The following is a 19,363-nucleotide window of genomic DNA, read 5'->3' on the forward strand; positions in this document are numbered from 1 at the left end:
CAAAGATCATTCAAGGCTGGACAAGGCTTTGAGCAACCTGGTTTAGTGGAAGGTGTCCCTGCCCATACCAGGGGTTTGGAACTAGGTGATCTTTAAGGTCTCTTCCTACCCAAACCATTCCGTGATTATATGATTATAATTCTCCACAAAGGTGGGAAGGGAGCAGGTGATAAATTAGACTTTAGTAAGCACTAGGATGCAATGAATAACAAGGTAGGGTTTAGCCATTTTTGTCTCAATTCCTCGAGAAAGACTGTCCCGATACCATGCGCCTCTCCCATCTTAAAGAACAGCTGTTGCTCCTCTTTAGATACCATTCTGTAGCAACACTCTATTCACCAGGCACAAAAGTATCACCTCAGGCAAGGAATGATGCCAAAGTGTTATTCCGAGAAGTACTGCCTCCTCAATTTACCATCATCCAAGACCAGTCAGAGAAAGTAGGCAGTCCATTTTGAAAATAGATAGATTAATCAATGAATGAATAAACCCTCTTAGCCCAGGTGAAAAGGGGGAGAGTTTGCCAGGTCATTGAGAGTTTTACAGCTGCTGACTTCACCCCTCCCTGGAGAAAGTACACAGTGACCAAGAAATGTCCCCATTATGTGTTCAGAAATCTATCCCCATCCAGCACATGGTGTCGTGCCCATTCATGTTGCTGCCATGCAGTATCTCCAAAGGCAGATTTACAGCATCACTGTGATAATTCCTTGCTTCCTGCTCACAGCTAAGTGACCTTTGAGAGAGATTGTAGCTGTAACAACAGTTGCAAAAAAAATTACTCTGTGATAGTAGTGTTACGAAACACAGATGATTATTCCCTCCTTGAATTCTTCACTCTAACTTCTGCTTTTCACTTACTAAAATACTGCTTGCATCTACAAGAGCCAACTCTGAGGTTTCAGTACATACCATGTAAGAGTAGTACATTGTTACCAAAAAAGGAGAGCTACCCACATTTCAGACACATTCACTCACATTCCTTATGTGAAGCGGCCAAGTGGAAACCACAGCATCGATAAAAATACAGTGGAGAAATGTTTGCAGGAAAGACAAAACAGTTGATCACACTACCACCACAAAGCAGATGGAAATAACAGCAAATTGCAGAGAGGAATAGATGTTGGCATGAGGAAAATTAAATTAAATGAAAAATGAAATGTACTTAGTACCTAGCCTGCAAAGATATTGTGCTAGATACTCTGCAATTACCCCGCAAGCAGTCTTTGGCTCTTAAGACTTCAGAGTACAAGTTGTGCTAAAGTTATAGCACCTCAGCAGTGGGGACCATTTAGTCAGATTCATCATACTAAGGACACTTGGCTTTTAACATTTCCTAAATTCTCATTATTGCCGTTGCAGATTTAAGCTTGTACTAGCAGCAGAATTAAAGGTGGAATAAAATGAAAATAGCACAGGATACAAATACTAACAGTACCAAGCTACATCCATAAGGTACACAGCCTACCAAGTGTCTGCATTGCAAATCAATGTTGATAACGTTGTACACCTGTGAAATTTAAGGCATTCAAGTTATAATCCAAAAGGAATACAAAAGCAGTCTCAACATTATAAACCAAAACCAAACAACAACATTATAAACCAAACATTATAAACCAAACCAAACAACAACAATGACAACAACAAACAAAAGTGTATAAATACATTATGGTGTTTAAATTAAAAGAAAAAAAGAAATACAAAGAAAAATCAAAGCCTGGGAGGAATTATTTTTTGGAAAACACAAGAAGTATCAGTTTACTGCTAATTCACTGCGCTGTAAACTCCTGCCCAAATGCAAATAAACTCTGGGTCCTTTAGGTCAGATAATTGAATTTAGTACTTATAACCTTCTACCAATAAAAGGCATCTGTCACATTTGCAATATGGAGATGAAAAGCATTTGAAAGTTAAATCTGAAACCCCAGACTGAAACAACACTGCACTTTAATTTAAACACGTTACACTGCACGGTTATTATTAAGCTCTTCACTCACAGCGCAATTTAAGTGCCATTTTGATATTCTGTTTGAACAAAGAGGTGTCAAATTAAGGAAACTGGTGTCAAGTCCAGAAACTTTGTGAAAATGAAACCCTATCTATAATTATCACCCTATAGAGTTTCATTTCAACAGCATCATTACCTGATTTTAATGGTGCCATAGCATTTGCTTCTTAGACCCCCATCTCTACAAAAAGACTTCTACAGCATCCTTTTTCTGCTCAGCCACGAGTCTTATTGACAGATTGCATGCAATCAGCAGCTAATACCATAAAACAACTCATGCTTTCATGGTCATGTGGAGCACATGCCTGTATGAGGTCCGTGCAGTGCTAGACTGAAACTGCATGGATATACCAACAGCCCGCATCTCCCTTAATGCTCGCTTTCCACATTCAAGGCCAGAGGTGACTACGACCCCTACAGTTCTCCTCCTTGCTAATGCAGAGAAGAAGTTGGCCCAGCAGTTGCCATCCACACAAGGAAGCAGCAGGCAGTGATGAAACAATTATATACCAGACAGGATGACATTTTTTGCTTGTTTTGGCTTGTTCTCCAAGGGTATCAAAGCTAATATGAGCTTGCAGAGCATATCTGCTGGACAGTATCCCCTAACCACTTTTAGACTGTTGTCCATTTGTCTGTCTGGAAAAAAGGACAGAGAGGATAAATAATTCAGCTTCAGAGTTTCATGGAAGCTAGCAGCCTGGCAGTGGAGACAGACCCTACTACGTTGACCCTACTAGCTTCTCCATTGAAGGAAAGAAACCAAAATAGAAATCAGTCTCTATTATTTCCTTTGCCCGTGAAACAAACAATCTATCTTTTCAGAATGGTAAAGTTCAACTAGCAACTCCCCCAAGGACTCCACAGAAATTTCTTCAGATTATTTCCTATTTCCACACAGGGACAGAAAATTTTCTGACTTTTAAGGTCTTTTTGCACTGGACACATCAGAAAAAAATCCTGATGTCACTGAAGCTGCAGGAGAAGAGATAAGATGCTTTCTTATGTTCCTTTCTTCCTGCTGAAGGGACAGACTGTGTGTGCCATGTCAACAATCTTATTGTCACATAACCTCCTAGTGAAGAAATAAATTATTTACTACAGCTCTCAATTTGAAAAGGAGTCAATTACTTAACTGGCCATTAATTAATATTCAGCAAGGACCTACATGAAGCAAGGTACTGTTCTGAACAGCACAGCTCTTGAAACAAAGAGCATGCTTTTAAACCAGGTATGTCCGTATTCAAGCCAGTACCTTGCTTCACTGAACATCTATTTTAATACATAAGCAGTTACATTTGCTAGCAAGACATCCTGTTGACACCTATTCAATCCTGCCCCACTTTGGCATGACAGCCTTGTACATTCTGCAGGGTTCGAGTGCTCAGATTTATTCAAACAATTATAATACACTGTATTACAGGGCATAAGGCAAAAGCTTTGTTTCCCAGAACAAGGTCTGAGAATGCATTCTATTAAGGTCTTCGCAAACAAAGTTACCCTGGAGACCGCCTCTGAGGAACAGTGGCAATTCTCCACAGATCTTCTGGATCTGGTATCTTAAGGTGGGACAAGTGTTGGGTTCTCTGTTCCTTGTTTGGGAAGTGGGAAGAGAATGAAGGTGAGGGAGGGAAAAAGAAAGTCAATTATAATGCAAGTTATTTAAGGACCTTTATAATGAGAAGAGTCTTCACTCCCCCTACTATACAATAACACCATTTTACTGGCATGAAATACACAGCTTTCACAGTTCATTCATTTTCTTTGCATGATTTTCTCCTAAGCTTTGCTTAGAACTCCATAATCTAATAAAGGCAAAACTTGATTAACCTCTCTGCTCAAGAACTGAGAAACTTGTAGTCTCTGCATACACGGTCTTGATTTTGCACAGCTTAAGTGATCAAGTCTGGCACCTCCTTCCTTTGCCTGCTGAGGAAAGGTGGGTCACCCCAGAAAAAGCATTTCTGACAAAGAGTGCAACCAGGAGAAAAGAACACACACCTGAAGCCATGGGATTTGCAACTCACCTGGGACATCACAGGAAAGTTGACTCAAAAGACCTTTTTTTTTTTCAATATCAAAGCTACATATTCAGCTTTATAAACAAAGGTTCCCCCAGGCTTCCCCAGAAAAATATCTTTGCTGTAACTCTTCCGAGAGCTCTAACTAGCATTACTATTACTTCCTGACTCTAACTAGCTCTCTACCCACAACTTTAATTACCGTTTCTATTACTTTCCAGCTAATGTATCTGGCTACTATATATCTTACATATGTATTTGGCTTCACACATAATGCTGTAGCAGTTTAAGCATTATTATTGTATAAACACCAATTAATATATTTATAAAAAACTGAAGAACATTTAGCAGCTCTGCATTTACCATCTCCATAAGATGTTCAGATTGTTATATCCTAGTGTAAATCATTTAAAAAGAAAAATCACACACTGAGGTGAAGTGCACTAAAATGGTCTCAGCACCTAAACTGGTTGTGAGTCTAAGTCTCACAGAGGTTTGTATCTCACAGGTCTCACTGACTTCAAAGTTTACCCTTTTTAGTGCATTTCATGAGTGCTAGACAGATTGATCCTGTCTCCTTATATCCACTTTTTTGTGCCCTAAGCTGGCCCTTCTTTAAGCTTCTCACTGTAATAGCTTTCTAGGGCAATACTGGATATGCCAGCTATCCTCAGAAGTTATTCTTGATTGCATTTTGCCAACTGGCCAACGAGGGGTAATGAAGTTCACCATGTCGGCACTCTCCCAAGAGCTGGAGAATTTACATCTGTCAAATATTTACTATCCAAAAAGAAAGAGGCTCTGTTTGTGCAATGAGTAAGGCATGAGAAACAGGGTTGTCACCAGATGTTCCATAGCTGCATAACTTCAAGATGTGAGTCTAATCAATGTAGACCCTACATAATTAAGTTACTATACTGTGCAAGAACTGCTGGCTGGTTAGAGGAGAAGGACCACAATAAAACACCTCAGTAAGAGAAAAGCAGGAAAAGCTCAGATATTATATAGTTAAACAGGGAACAGTCAGAATTACCAGGGCAAAGAGTGCACAGGACAAAGCATAAATCCACATCAAGACAGGCATCAAAATAGAGCAGTCCCTCCTTCTGGAGTATGCTAGGAAGTTTTTGTCACCAACGTTACAAGTCACAGCAGATAGCAAATAGTCTAAACCATTTGGGTTTCTACTAAACAGGATCCCCGTCCCCATTTTTAATTCAGTTCCCCAAGGACACTAAACAGAACATACAGGTTCATCCATTTTGTTCCTCATCTCTTTCATTTTACTGCCTTACACCCCTTTAAGTCTCCTGTGAATTCAGGTACCCAGGTACTGCAATAAGGACTGCAGGTGTCAGGATGCGCTTGCCAGTGCCTCATGGCAGCTGCTCTGTGTCCAGAGAATTAGAAATGCTAAGGACTCGCACAAATACCTTCTCAAATAACAGCCCATCAGCTCCCAAAATATGCCTACAGACCTGTTTTGTCAGACCAAACATTAAGGTATGCAAGCACTTTTTATTGGTTATCTGATATTGTAACACATGACTTCCAAGCACTTTCGTCAGCAGGGCTTTGAGACACTAAGGTGTCTGATGATGATACAGACTCATTACATATTTGGCAACAGACCAAGAGGCTTATCCCCCCCCCCATTAAATTAAGGAAAACAACTAAACATTATTAGATTTCTTAATCCTCAGAATTTCCCCAGAGTAATATCTAATAGTAAGATTTTTAATTTTTGTGCAATAAGATTACGAACTGTGATGCCAGGCCAAATTTCGAGCCGCATCAATGAAATGAAGGCATGTTAAAAGCTCCTTGCTTCATTCCAAGATTAGATAGACCAGCTCCCTATAGGTTTAAATACACAGCGTGAAAAATACATTTAAAGCATACACACATATGCATATATATATATATACACACAAAAATAAACTCAGTGACCTGCATTTTCTTACAACTATTACAAGTAGGCATCTTCCTTAAAACATGTTACAAATTACAGACAAATAGAAGTCAGCAGCGATGCTAGCAAAATACTCTTTTAAGTAATAAATAGAATTTAGCCATGAATCTGTCTTAAAAAGTACAGCCATGCCTCCACTGGAGGAATAAAGGGGATTCCTGCTTACAGTAACACCTGTCAGCACCAGTACTGAATGCTCTCTTCCAGCCAAGGAGCAGACATGTTAGGGGAAGGGAGATAATGTATTTTGAGACATACATGGCAAGCAGCAGCTGGTTACTACTAGCCCCTGGCTTTGTGAAGCACCACTATGGTGCTCCCTGCCTGCAGAGACACTGCCATGCAGGTTAATTGATCCACAGCTTGAACTGTGGAGCTAAACTCCCAGCCCCACTCCAATTCAACACAACTAGCACAGCTAGTTTAACTACCTTGCTTATAAACTGACATGCGCATTTTCCCCTTCATCCCTCAAGAATGAGAGGTATTACACAAGACTGACATACAAAAGCAAGTTTTGGTTTTGTCGTCTGCTCTTTTGATACTAAATCAACCCTTACTGCAGCCTCCAGCATTTCAGTAACAGAAACAAAACAGTGCAAATTAAAAACTGGAGACAGATCTTCAGCAACAAGAGCTGCAGACAGGGAGAAGGAAAAAAATAGCCCTCATTTAAATCAGCAGTGTTGGTGACTGCTAATTGTTCCTAGAAAAGCTTGAAGGAGAACAGTGTCTCAAGAGAATAATGGAATAAGGACCGAGCACAACCCCGCAGGTCTTGGGGCAGGGGAGCAGCCCACAATCTGGTCAACTCACTGTAAGCACTAAAATCTGAGAGAAGGTTATACAAAGACAAGCCCAAGCTACAATCACTTCCACATTACAGTCCAGCTTTCCCCAAAATAACCCCTCTGGGCTGAGCAGAACAGATTCAAAATGCATTTATACGGAACCACTGACTTGCCATGGGATTTGGATCATACCCTAAAAACTCAGTATTAAAATGCAATTTATTTATGGCTCCATGTTCTGGAGATTTAAGAACAACTGACAATTTGACTGAGCTATTAAAATCCATCAGGTATCTCAGTTTCTACAGATTACAGCATAGGAGGGAGTGATGATACACAAATTGCATCTTTCCAGGCTCTTCCTCTGCCTACTGTAACTTACAGACTGTCTGGGGAGGATTTTTAGCATCCATGAATCCTACATGAAACTCACACCTCAAGATGAATAACAAGACACTCAAACCTAACAGGCACTGCAGAAAACAGCCCAACACAGAAAAGCACAAGTAGATATATAAAAGTAGATGTTCCTCTAATTATGATTCCTTGAGTTTAAAGTATGCATTCAATACTGCAAAGTAACTAAAACCCCACCAGTCCAGACCTACACTCTGTGGCAAGCAGATTGCAGCATCTGTGTGGTGCTGGCTAAAAACCCATTGAGCATCCCACAGCTTTGAGTGGATTCATGAGAGAACAGAGATATTCCTGCTAGGCACTGGGAGGGATATTCAGGGTAGGGCTGCCCAACATCAAACAATCTCCTAGAATCGGGGAAATTCAAAGTGGGAAAAAGCTTCTGAACTCTTTGACATGCTTTTAATTTCTTCCTTTCCCTGAGCATCTTTCGCAGATGAGTTCCTTACTGAGCAGCAGGAAATCTCTTCCAAATTCAACTAAGACCACATTACCAAACAACCAAGTCAAGAAATCACGATCACTAAAGGAACCAAGTGAACATCAGTGAATATGCCATGCGGTAATAAACATCAGATGGCTCCAGGATTCATTTAACATGACTGTGGAGTTCATAAAATGGATGTTAGAGATTTCTTTTAGGGTATCAGCAACTTCATTTGCAATAAAGAGCTTCTGCTTTCTGTTCTTGCAGGGCAAAGGGTGCTCTTCCTAACAGAGGAAGACAGCAGATTTGCCCAATTATTCTGGAAGCAGCTTAGCAGCTACCTGGAGGAGGTAGTGCGAGATTGAAAGTGGCCTTAATTCACTCCCTCAATCTCACTCTTTTGTCATTTTAACTTAAAGTACTTCAACATGCCCAAATTAAATGGATGAGAAAATGAGAGAACCCTCAGAAGTAGTTTGGTGTCCCTCACCCCCCCCCCCCCCCCCCCCCCCCCCGCTCCAATGGTTTAATCTTAGCTAAACTTATTAAGAAAAGAAATAGAAGTGACATCCCATTTGTGGGTATTTCCACATCCAGAAAAGAAATGCAGTAGCTGCATTGGAAGAATGGGCACATACAGCTTTTGTGCTTTTGAAACCTGGCCATGGCTTCCCATCTGCATTGCTGGAAAGGGTGGTTCTGCTGTAACAGTACACAGCTACTTTGCCTGTGAAGCTGTCTTCAGGTCCTGCACTGCTCCAAGGACTGGCAAAAAGATGCACAGCCCCATTTATCAAACCACATTACACAGCCCAGAACAGAAGGCTCTCTCCAACCCCTGGTATCTGTCTGTCAGCTTCATCCCATGGAAGCTTTATCTAAATGCTTAGCATTACAAAGTGTTAGATGAGATTAATAATCAGCCAAATAGAGCTTCATTTTCCCACTCAGGTAATAACACAATATGTGAAAACAAACAGGGAATGGGTAGGCAATCATCTCCCCTTTTCACTGGGATGAGGAAAAGGAAGCTGCTCACTTCCACTTCTCTACTGCACCAGAATCATTCAACCTCACCTTGCTCCACACCAGTCCCTTTGGAGTATCCTGCATGTCCAAGAAGACAAGGTACAAGCTATCTTCTCACATGCAGAGATAGCTGCAAACGTGAAAATATTCCTGGTGCTCTGTGGTAGCTCTGGGTATTGGCTAAGGGACACCTGTACCCATATTAGTCAGCTTTGTCCCACTATGTTTTCCAGTCCTCGTTGCTTGGTATTAACTCCAAAATGATTTATTAAAAGATTATTTTGATGTGTTTATTCAGAAAGTCAGGCAGGGTTGTTTCTGTTTGTTTTCCATTTGTTTGCTTGTTTTTTAAAAAACATCTACATCTAAAGCCAAACTATAGAAATTGTTTCACAGACACTTACCGCTTATATGGAAAATTATCATGTTTTTCGCTTGGGCGGCTATAATATTCTATAACCCCAGGTATCCACCAAAAGTGAAATAGCCCTGGCCCCATCAACACAGTGATCAGTTAGAAGCTGATAAGCACATGAGTAAAGCTTATTTAGATAGTAAGTACCTTGGAAAAGCCCACTTTTAATAACTGCTACTTACTTGTTCTGCACTTAGCTATAACAAGGACTAGTTGGGGGATAGGATCAGCTAACTGTGTTTGCTAGCCAGGGACTACTGCAGGAGAGACACACCAGGATTGGTTTGGATGAATAAACTCGACATCATCCTCAATCCCAAGAGGAAGAAGCAGTGCCCCAGAAATCCTGTCATGTCAATGAACAGCATGCCAAGCATACAGCTGCTCCTCATACATGTCTTTAAAAACAAATCACTGGGAAGAAGGCTCTATCCTGTTAACCCTTAAGCAACTTTAAGTGGATGGGCTTTGCCTTTTGTCTTCACCAAAAGAGTATTAGAGGTTTGTATAAAGACAAAGAAATACTGAGAAAGATTTAAGGCATTCATGACCCTTTTGTTTTTCCTCTCCAGTACCACCTAGGCCACTTTCCAGGTTAGCTTATTTTTCCCAACATGCCAGCAAAGCAGGTACACTAGCTTGGTTCCTCTGGTGCTCTTCCACACTGCCACAGACAACCTATCTTCTCTATTCACCCAGCACTCACTAGGACTGAAAACAAACACACCGGCTTCAAAAAGAATGCTTGACATCCGCATCTGTATAACCTGACCTGGAAAAATATTAGATGTCTCACAAGACTGCTTGGGAGCTAATGTTTCCAGATCAAATCAAGACTAGGTCAGGAACAAATAAACCTAGTCATGCTACCTAGCAAGTGCTTGGTAGCTGATACGAAATGAATAGTTAGAGCTCGGTCAGTTTATCAGACAGCATGTCTGCACTACAATACCCATTCATTACCTAGGGTTAATAACTGCACAAATGCAAGATTTTTGTATTGAGCAAAACTCCTTATCTCCCATGGCGATTTATCCCTCTTCGTGACAAGATTTGTGTTGTACTTTTCCATTCTGTTTTTCAAAAAAGTAACTTTTCTGAAACAAGTTCACTAACAAAAACATTTTTAGAACCACAGTAAAATATAATGGGAATTAAATTATGGGTAATAATTCACACCTAGCTGCAGAGAAGCCAATTTGGCCTTCATCTTTGTGCCTGGATGTACTGGGCGTGAATTACTACACTGTAATTCACATGCTGTCAGGTCTCATGAATTAATTAATGCCACCAAAGAAAGAAAAATTTTAAAAAAAAAAAAGAGAAAAAAAGAATCAGAGCATACAGAATTGGTCAGAGAACATAAACTGTCTTTTCAGGAAACTGGTTACAAATGAAACAAGCACTGAGGGTTATAAGCCTGCAGGGTAACACAACTCCCCATTCCTATTGCTGTGAGAGCAAGCACATTTTCTACTGCTGTAGCTCAGAAAAAAATCCGGATACCTGCCACTGTATGTCATACATGTTAAGAAGCCTACAGGAAAGAATAACTTCCATGCAATTATTTGGGCCCTAGTCACCTTCTAGCTACCTTCTATAGTTCAAATCTTTTAGCTCCATCTTCATTTCAACTACAGCTGTGCTCAGAGCAAAGGGTTCCATGCTCCAAGGAAAGCGTGCTTTGGTACAAATGGCAAATAAAAACAGTAGATGATCTTGTTTCCCTCCATAATGCAGGAAGGTGCTATGAGCAGACACACTAGCCAAATACTGAAAGAAAAAAAAAAAAAAATAAATGCAAACCAACAACAGAAAAGCAACACCATTACCAGAAAATCTCCTTAAAATCTCCTTCCTTAATTAGTGTGAAATTTAGACATTCAAGAAGTGGGTCCCCACACAGACCTCTGCACTGCTTAATGGCTTAAGTGAGAATTTAATGGTGTATAGAGTCTTTGCAAGGTTGAATTTCACCCTCTATCAGCTTATAGATTGGTCAGTCATCAGATGGGGAACTTAGTACTCCTGATTTTAGCACATTGCTAGTAATGAAAGCACTGTAGTATATACCCAGTACAGCTACCCTCTTTTATCACAGAAAAGCCTTCCTCATTCAGTAGTTCCACTACAGAAAAGGTGGCACAGGTGCAGGTAATACAAATTGCCAAGAATAGCAAATATAAATATTTCAAGGATGATTAATCTTATAAAACAATGAAGTTAGGCAGAAGCCTGGAAGTCAGCTTGCCTATTTCACAACTAATAAAACACGTTTCTTGTATTTCATTGTGACTTTATAAAGAGTATTGTAGTAAAAGACAATCATCCACCATTCACTAGCTAACATAACACTTGTACAAGTATAAAAGAAACACAGTATGTATTTTAAGCAGCGACAGCATTTCCACAGTATTAAAATAGTAGTGAGGCAAATGTTCAGCTCACATTAAGCAGCACTCTGTCACTGAGGACCAGCTTGCTCACATCATATATTCCCGCCTGTAAAGATAATGCTGCTTGCTTTAACAGAATCATTATCACCAGGCAACTACCAGCACTGTTCAGTAACAAATATTTCCACTGTTCCCACAGAAACTGGCTCAGAACCTGGAGCTGCTAATGTCTAGAGAAATCAGCTTGACCTTCGAGCACTACCTTTTAACAAAGACACAGCCCTCCCTCACCACAGTTGTCTCCCAGAAATATCAGGAAGATGGTGCAGAAGAGCAGAGGGTGAGAACAGGACAGCAGACGAGGCTCTCTTCCTTGCAGCTGCAATGACTTGAAAGGACTTCAAATTTCATTTTCTACTCTGCAAATGATAAAGTAGTTCAGCCTCATCTTGAACTAATTCTCATACAGAGAGACAAGACAGCATCTGTCCCTAAATGCAGGAAGGTCACTTCACAGCTATGCTGCATAAATTCTTGGAGTCAGCTTGGGTTCTGGAAGTTCTGATTTAGGCCAGCAGCAGCTGTAGCCCTGACAGTTTGGTGCTGTCAAGCATCAGTAGGAGGCCTTAAGCTTCATAATAATACTAGGCTCCAGGACTTGTCAGGCTTTGTATGAACTCAACCTACTGTAGCTTAAACTTAGCTCTGTGTCCAAAGTTATTTAAGAAACCTTTACTACACCTGCAACTTCTCTAGGATCAGATATCTTTCATCTAGCCTGTACTAGCTGTAATAACAAACCTACCCTAATGTCAGATACCTACTGTTTGTCCTGTTCAGCCAGGTTTTAGTTCTATTTCCCACCTTGTTCTGGCTTCACTCTTGCTTAGCTTTGGGCACGTGGTCGTAGCCCAAAAAAAAAAATCACATTGTATATCCAGAAAAAGATTAAGAAACCTAAGTAATCATAGCAATGACAAACTAACCCCATAGATCATCAGGAGGGCACAGTCTGCAATCAATTATCAGATATAGGGTTAAAATAGATGGAAAATAATGCCAAGCAGAAACAATACCAAGGAGGAACCAATCTCAGTAACTGACATGACACTTTGCCCAAGTGGGAACCAGGACGATGAGAGCTCACTCTCACAACACAACTACAGGCTGAGAGCTTAGGATCAGATAAAACAGATAGATCACTGTCTCTGTTGATTTTATTGCATTTGTAATCATCTCCAACAGAAACTGGGCAATTTGGATTACTGCTCTGAGTAGTAAGTGGTTGTCCATTTTTGGATTAGACTGCTAAAACATTAGAGTAACAACAACAAAATAATTCTTTGCTGCCTGTCATGAAATTATGCATACAATGGAATATTAAAAAAAATAAGCTTCAAACAAAAAGTGATAAACTGATCTGATAGGATGATAAAGATCTTTGCATACAACAGGGTTTCAGCTCTCTTCCAAAGCTTAAAATTGGTTACTTGGAGACATGCAAAACCTCACCCCACAGTGATCACTATGGTATCCTTCCTACGCTCCTCTTAAGAGCATGTATTTTTGAAGCCTCTTATTCCTATTATTATTTTTGTCCAGCAGTCTGTGAGTTTTAAATCTCAACTCTCAGACACATACGAGCATGACAGTAATGTGACAGACAGAGCAGGTGTATGTCTCTCCAGGCTCACAAACTGAGCTACTGCCTGTCATGTCAGTCTCATTTCGGGTGAACTTTGACAGTATTCATTTGTGGGTAACAAGAAATCTGCTTTGTTTGGGGTCAAGGGGAGGAAGACTGAGGAAGATGAGAACAGCTGCTCATTCCAGAAAATGCCTCTGGGAAATCCACCCATTACAGGCAGAGAGGATCAGGTTTCTCAGGTGTACATGGGGGAGCCCAAGCCAAGGAACACTTTCCTTCAGACGCTTTGGGAAAAACTTCCAAACAGGAGCAAAAAGGAAGTAGCAGTGCAAAAGCCCTGCTCGTAGGCCCGTAGGCCAAGGATGCCAAAACCTTTGGGTTTGTTCCTGTTGATGTTTTGATTGTGAGTTTTATTTTTTTAATTCCCTGGTATTGTTGCTTTCTATCTTGACTAATCTGATCTCTTTCTATGACAAGGTGACCCACCTGGTTGATGAGGGAAAGGTTGTAGACACAGTCTATCTGGACTTTAGTGAAGCATCTGACATTCTCTCCCACCGCATTCTCCCAGATAAACTGGCTGCTCATGGTCTGGATAGGGTTAAAAATTGGCTGGATGGCCAAGCCCAAAGAGTGGTGGTAAATGGTATCACATCTAGTTGGTGACCAGTCAGTAGAGGTTTCCTTCAGGGCTCTGTGTTACAGCCAGTGTTGTTTAATATCTTTCTTGATGATCTGGATGAAGGGATCAACAGGCTTGGGGAAGAATGGCTGGAAAGCTGCTCAACAGAAAAGGACCTCGGGGTGCTGACTGACGGCCAATGGCATCCTGGCCTGTATCATAAATTGTGTGACCAGCAGAGCAAGGGCAGCGATCAGCCCAGTGTACCGCACCGGTGAGGCTGCACCCCAAATCCTGTGTTGAGTTCTGGGCCCCTCACTACAAGAGAGACATTTTGTTGCTGGAGCAGGTGCAGAGGACAATGAAGCTGGTGAAGGGTCTGGAGCACAAGTCTGATGAGGAGCAGCTGAGGAAACTGGGCTTGTTTAGTCTGGACAAGGGATCTTATAATTTTCTACAACTACCTGAAAGGAAGATTGAGAAAGTGGCTGGTCTGTTCTCCCAAGTAAGTGACAGGACAAGAGGCAAGGGCCTTAAGCTGCACCAGGGAAAGTTTAGACTGGATATTGGGAAAAATTTATTCACTGATAGGTGATTAAAAATTAGATCAGGCTTCCCAGGAAAGTAGTTACAGTCACTGGAAGTGTTCAAAACAAACATGTAGATGACTCCTTTAGTGACCTGGTTTAGTGGTGGATTCAGTAGTCCTGGGACAAAGGTTGGACTTGATGATCTTAAAGGTCTTTTCCAACCAAGTTGATGGTATGATTCTATGATTAATTCTAAAATTTTGTATAATAGGTTTACATTTTTCCAGCAGATGGATTTACGGGCTTTGCCAGAACGTAGAAGAAGGGATAGCTTTCTGAGGGCTTCCCCACTGGTTCAAGTCATATTTTCTATGCAAGCTGTAAGCTATTTTCCATTTAATTGAAAGGCAACAGTAAATAAACCATCCACTACCTGAATCTGCTGTTACTTCAAGTATTTTCATGTGGTTTCAGGGGTTTTTGTGAGCTATGATTCAGAGCAGTCCAAGCAAAACCAGAGTACACTGCTTGTGCATCTGGAGTACAGCAGATTAACATCATCACCAAGAAATTGCAAGGATTTGTGACTTTTTCCCCTTTCATTATTTCTACAGCTTATCAACAAGATGACATTGTACCAGGGCAGTATCCTGAAAGATTACTTTTCATCTTGCAGATCAGTCTTTGACTCCATACCTGTCATCGCAACCTAAGATATAGAATATACCCCAAGAAATCAGATAGCTTAAAAAAAAAAAAAAACACACAACAAAAGAACAAGCAAAACTACAAAAACAAAAAAAAAACAAACAAAAAAACACAAACAGACAAACAAAAAAACACAGCAAATTTATGAGATCACTGGCCTAAAAATCTGTCTATAATGTAGCTACCACTACAGATGAAGCGACTGTGTCAGGAAACTCAAAAAGGGAATAAGACGCACTAATGTCAGTCTGTACAAGTAGATTGTATCAACTCTGGCAATCACTACAGTGAAGGAGGATTATTAGAAGGGGAAAACAAAAATAGGGCTTAACTGGACTACTTTTGTATGCAAGGTGAGGATGCGGCATGTGTTTAAACACACATATACTGTCTTCAGAATAGCAGGAACCTCTGCATTGATATCAGCTTAAAATTCACTTTATGCAACCTTCTGTGGAACTTGCAGGAAGAGGGGCAGCAAGGAAGAGCACCTGAAAGCCATCATATATTCAATCTCTGATTTCAAAGCCTTGGAAGCCCCATTAGACTATTTATTCTGACCTTTGATTCAATTTTGATTTTTATGCGCATGTCCTTCAGTCTCCATGGGAGATTGGATGGGTTTAACTGTCCAGTGGTAGCTGGTAGGAACCATACTCATCAAACATCACACAGCTAAATCCCTTCATTTAGTGTCAAGAACATATCACCCTCAAACAAGATACATGCTCAGTACCTACTTCCCCCCAGAAAGGTAACAGGCCAAGATTTTGAGATAATAGTTGCATCCTGGCCAATCTTGAGATCAAAACAGGGAGAATCAAACCAAGACCTTTGGCTCTGACCAAAGACCCTTACTCTCCACCGTCCAAAGGTGATCTTCTACTACACTATGATTAGCAATTTACGGGATCAGATAACACATGCATTGGTTATACGTCTGGTGGTCAGATTTACCACTACTTACTGCTACAACCACCACAACAGCTACCTTGTAGATTTACTTTGCAGAAGAACATACAGGGTAGAAATATTTCCAGGCACCTAGTTTCTGCAGCTCTGGTGTTTGCTCATCTGTAGCATAATACAACTCCTAGGATACTTGTGACATTTTCATTTACTGCAACTATCAGGCAGGCTCTTCCAGCTACAGCAGCATTGTGAAATTAAAACAGAACTGCCAGAGGCATAGTTAAATTGTTAATTGCTTTAACTGTTGATATTGTTTAATTATAAAGATTTACAAAACATTTGCCATCATCCTTTCCTGAAGAAGAATGGAGAGCACCTTTCCTAATAGCTTTTTCATTCCACCCCAATTGTTTGGCTCAGTTTAAACATTAATTCTTATTTTCAAGTCGCCGAGGAATTTTACTTGAAGAATAATAGTACAGATAACCTTTGTGCCCAAAGGTGTTAAATGATACAAGCAGATAGGTTGTACTCTATAGATACATTCAACTAATTACGTGTATCTAATTTTTTAACGTCCTCCTTTGCTGTAAAATATTGCTTTAGTATGCCTTAGAAGATACACAGTGCATGTAAAGCAGAAAAAATCTGATGAATATTTTAAAAGCAGGGGCCCACAGCCTATGTACAAGGAGTCATGTTATTTATAAACATGCTCCCACTGACCTGTAATTAAAAGATTCTTGGTGAAGCTCACCTTACATTTAAGCATCAGAAAAATCAGGCAGCTGGATTTTCCAAACCTATACTCTGAACATTGAGCAACCATCACTCTGTACATAGGATCTCCTGAACCCTTCATCACTTATGAAACCTGACAACTTACTTCTGGGGCCTACATTTCCCATATAAAAATCCCACCACCCTGGGCCTCAAAATCTTACTCCAAAAAATAAACACATCTAATTTCATTTAACACTTTCCTGGCTACTAAGATCACCACTTTTTATTCTTTAATTTTTCTCCTAGAGCTCTGGACTAGGTTTGAGCGGCAAGGTTTTGGTATTGGCTGGGAGGAACAGAGGGTGCTACAGGGGACGCTTCTGTGAGAAGCTGCTGGAAGCTTCCCCTATGTCTGACAGAGCCAATGCCATCGGTTCCAAGATGGACTGGCTGCTGGCCAAGGCCAAGCCCATCAGCAATGGTGGTAGAGTCTCTAGGACTGCAGCCTAGCAGTGCAGCATGGGGCTACATCTAATGACTCCGCATTGCTGATCGGTTACACAGCGTGCCAGGCTAAGGCAACTCTACTGGGTTTGGTTCTTCTCAGCTCAAGGTCACCGAGGTTTTGGGATTCTGTCTTTCAGCAGGGCATGGAAAAATTCACTCCAATGCTTGAAATCAGAGTCTAATGTGATAGTAAGATCCCACGCTGGAACTGTGGCTAAAGGGGGTAGGCAGCCCCTTACTGAATGGCACTCACAAAAGGGAAATCCATTTTGATGTAGAGGCCAGGAGAGACAATCTCAGTGACACACAGCCAACAGAATAGGTCTGAGCATGAGGAAGAAAGTCTGCCTTAACACAGCAGCTACACTTGGTAACAGAAATTTTTGTTGTGTGACCAGTCCATTGTTTCAGGATGTAACTGATAATAATGTAGCCTGGGAATTCAAAGACCTGGTATAGAAGCAGCGAGAGAAATCAACATCCTAGAAAAAAGCTACACCATTAGATAAAAGAGACAGGCAAAAATCATTACTATTTTTTATATTCTCTTCCCTTCCCAGAGACAAATTTACATCATTTCTCACTCACCATGGGATAACGGTGTTAAGAGCATTGTGAAGAACAGCAGCTGTGATGACCACATGACTGTGAAGGAGGGCTTGAAAGTATAGCAGCAAACAAGGGTTCAAATAAAACAAGGTGAATGTCCTCCTGCACTTGCTTCCAACACTTCAACTGTTGGCCTTCAATTCACATCCAAAAAGGAAGAAAAAAAAAAATCCCCCCCCCCCCCCCCCCCCCCCCCGAATAAAAAAAAATCCCACAGCCAGTATCCAGAGTCTGAGACCTACAAAAAAGAAAGGAAAAAAAAAATGCGGTTAGTAAAACAATATGATACTAGTTTTCAATCAAGTATTGCTGCATTTCTTTGCTGCCAGCAGCTGTAAAGGCAAACATGTCTTCCTCCCCCATGCTATTCCTACAGACGTAGGCATATTCCTACCTATAAGAGGGATTAAAACTTGTCACTGTGCAGAGAGACAGTCTGCGCACCACTGAGGTTCTCCCTCTCTCAAAACAGGGCTTAAGACAGCAGAACAATGATGCACACAAGTTGAGAGTCCCCAGGCTCAAAAGCTGATTAGTAAAACCAAGTCCATAGCTACTGCATCGTGCGCAATCATGAGACTTCTAAAAGAGGCTGCAACTCTCCTGAAAATGTTTGTGTGTCTATAAATCACAAGTCAACGTAAATTCCAGTGCTGAAATAGGTTTAACTGGTGCCTAAGCTTTGTGTTGATCTCAAACACAAGTAAGTTTCCACCCCAGCCACTTCTTTTCCAACCAAACCCTTTGTATACAGAGAGAGGGGTGGCAGTGTAAAGAGTAAATGCAAGCTCCTGAAAAAGCACACTTGTCATCCCACTGGTAAGTGAACAGACTGCCAACAAGAGGTTGTTTTTCCACTCGGTCTAGGCCATAACTGTGAGCACCTACAGGAAGCGCAGTACTTTAGGAGAAAATTTGACTTGTGGCAGAGCTGCACTCCATGGCCTACCTCTTCCTTCCCCTCAAACAGAACCCTTTTTCCAATGTAAGTACACACATCCACACCAAAATGACAATCCCACTTTTTCTTTAACTTCCAGCACAACAGGCAATGCAGGTGGACACACAAGCCAAAAACTATCTATGCAAACATCGATTACATATCCTGAATGACTTGAGCAGAAGTTAAGCCAATGCTTCCACAGAGTGGCTGGGCACTACTGCACATTTCTGCTAAGACCTTTCATTCCCTTTATGTATTTCCCTCATGCCTCTGCTGAGGCTGACACTGAGATGCCAGGCAGTGGAATTCGTAATGTGGTTTGGGAGTATGTCTGTCAATGATATGCCTAAAAGCCTCTCTTTTTCTTTTTTTTTTTTTTTTTTTTTGAGTCCAGTATGGCTTTCAATCACAGTCTGGACCAGTTTTTGAACCCAGTAGAGCCCAAAAGTCACCCTTACCCTATAGCTACCCTATAGACTGGTGACTGTCTGTGATTCACTCAGCCACTCCTAGTCAATTTCCTCAGTTACTCACTGTGGAATTAAAAATAATGGTCTTGTCCATCCCACACACTGATAGAAAAGCAAAAGGAAATCTGAACAGATGCTTGAATAGAAACATTCACTCATTTAATTGGAGAAAGTATACCAGCCTCCCATCATTTTAATCTCTCAAGAAGGGGCTA

The 19,363-nt window shown here is 40.9% G+C and overlaps 1 protein-coding gene and 1 long non-coding RNA gene across 21 annotated transcripts in view; both read right to left on the bottom strand.

The window, feature by feature from the left end:
• The window catches only part of ADGRL3 (adhesion G protein-coupled receptor L3), a 339,457-nt gene extending 321,543 nt beyond the window's left edge, over positions 1-17,914 (bottom strand). For all 20 annotated transcript variants that reach the window (XR_008972358.1, XR_008972359.1, XM_057411078.1 and 17 more), the window contains exon 1: positions 17,715-17,914. Coding sequence is in view for 18 of the 20 variants with exons in the window: in XM_057411078.1 (XP_057267061.1) it covers positions 17,715-17,769 (55 nt within the window). In the remaining 2 variants the exon portion in view is untranslated. The remainder of the gene's footprint in view (positions 1-17,714) is intronic.
• Positions 17,915-17,917: 3 nt separating this feature from the next.
• The window catches only part of LOC130600069 (uncharacterized), a 176,111-nt gene continuing 174,665 nt past the window's right edge, over positions 17,918-19,363 (bottom strand). Inside the window, exon 3 of the long non-coding RNA XR_008972360.1 lies at positions 17,918-17,973. This is a non-coding gene — a long non-coding RNA (uncharacterized LOC130600069). The remainder of the gene's footprint in view (positions 17,974-19,363) is intronic.

Source organism: Pezoporus wallicus, unplaced genomic scaffold (assembly GCF_028554395.1).
Source record: "Pezoporus wallicus isolate ANWC-B61680 ecotype Strahan unplaced genomic scaffold, APGP_CSIRO_Pwel_v1 contig_2439, whole genome shotgun sequence".
Lineage (NCBI taxonomy): Eukaryota > Metazoa > Chordata > Aves > Psittaciformes > Psittacidae > Pezoporus > Pezoporus wallicus.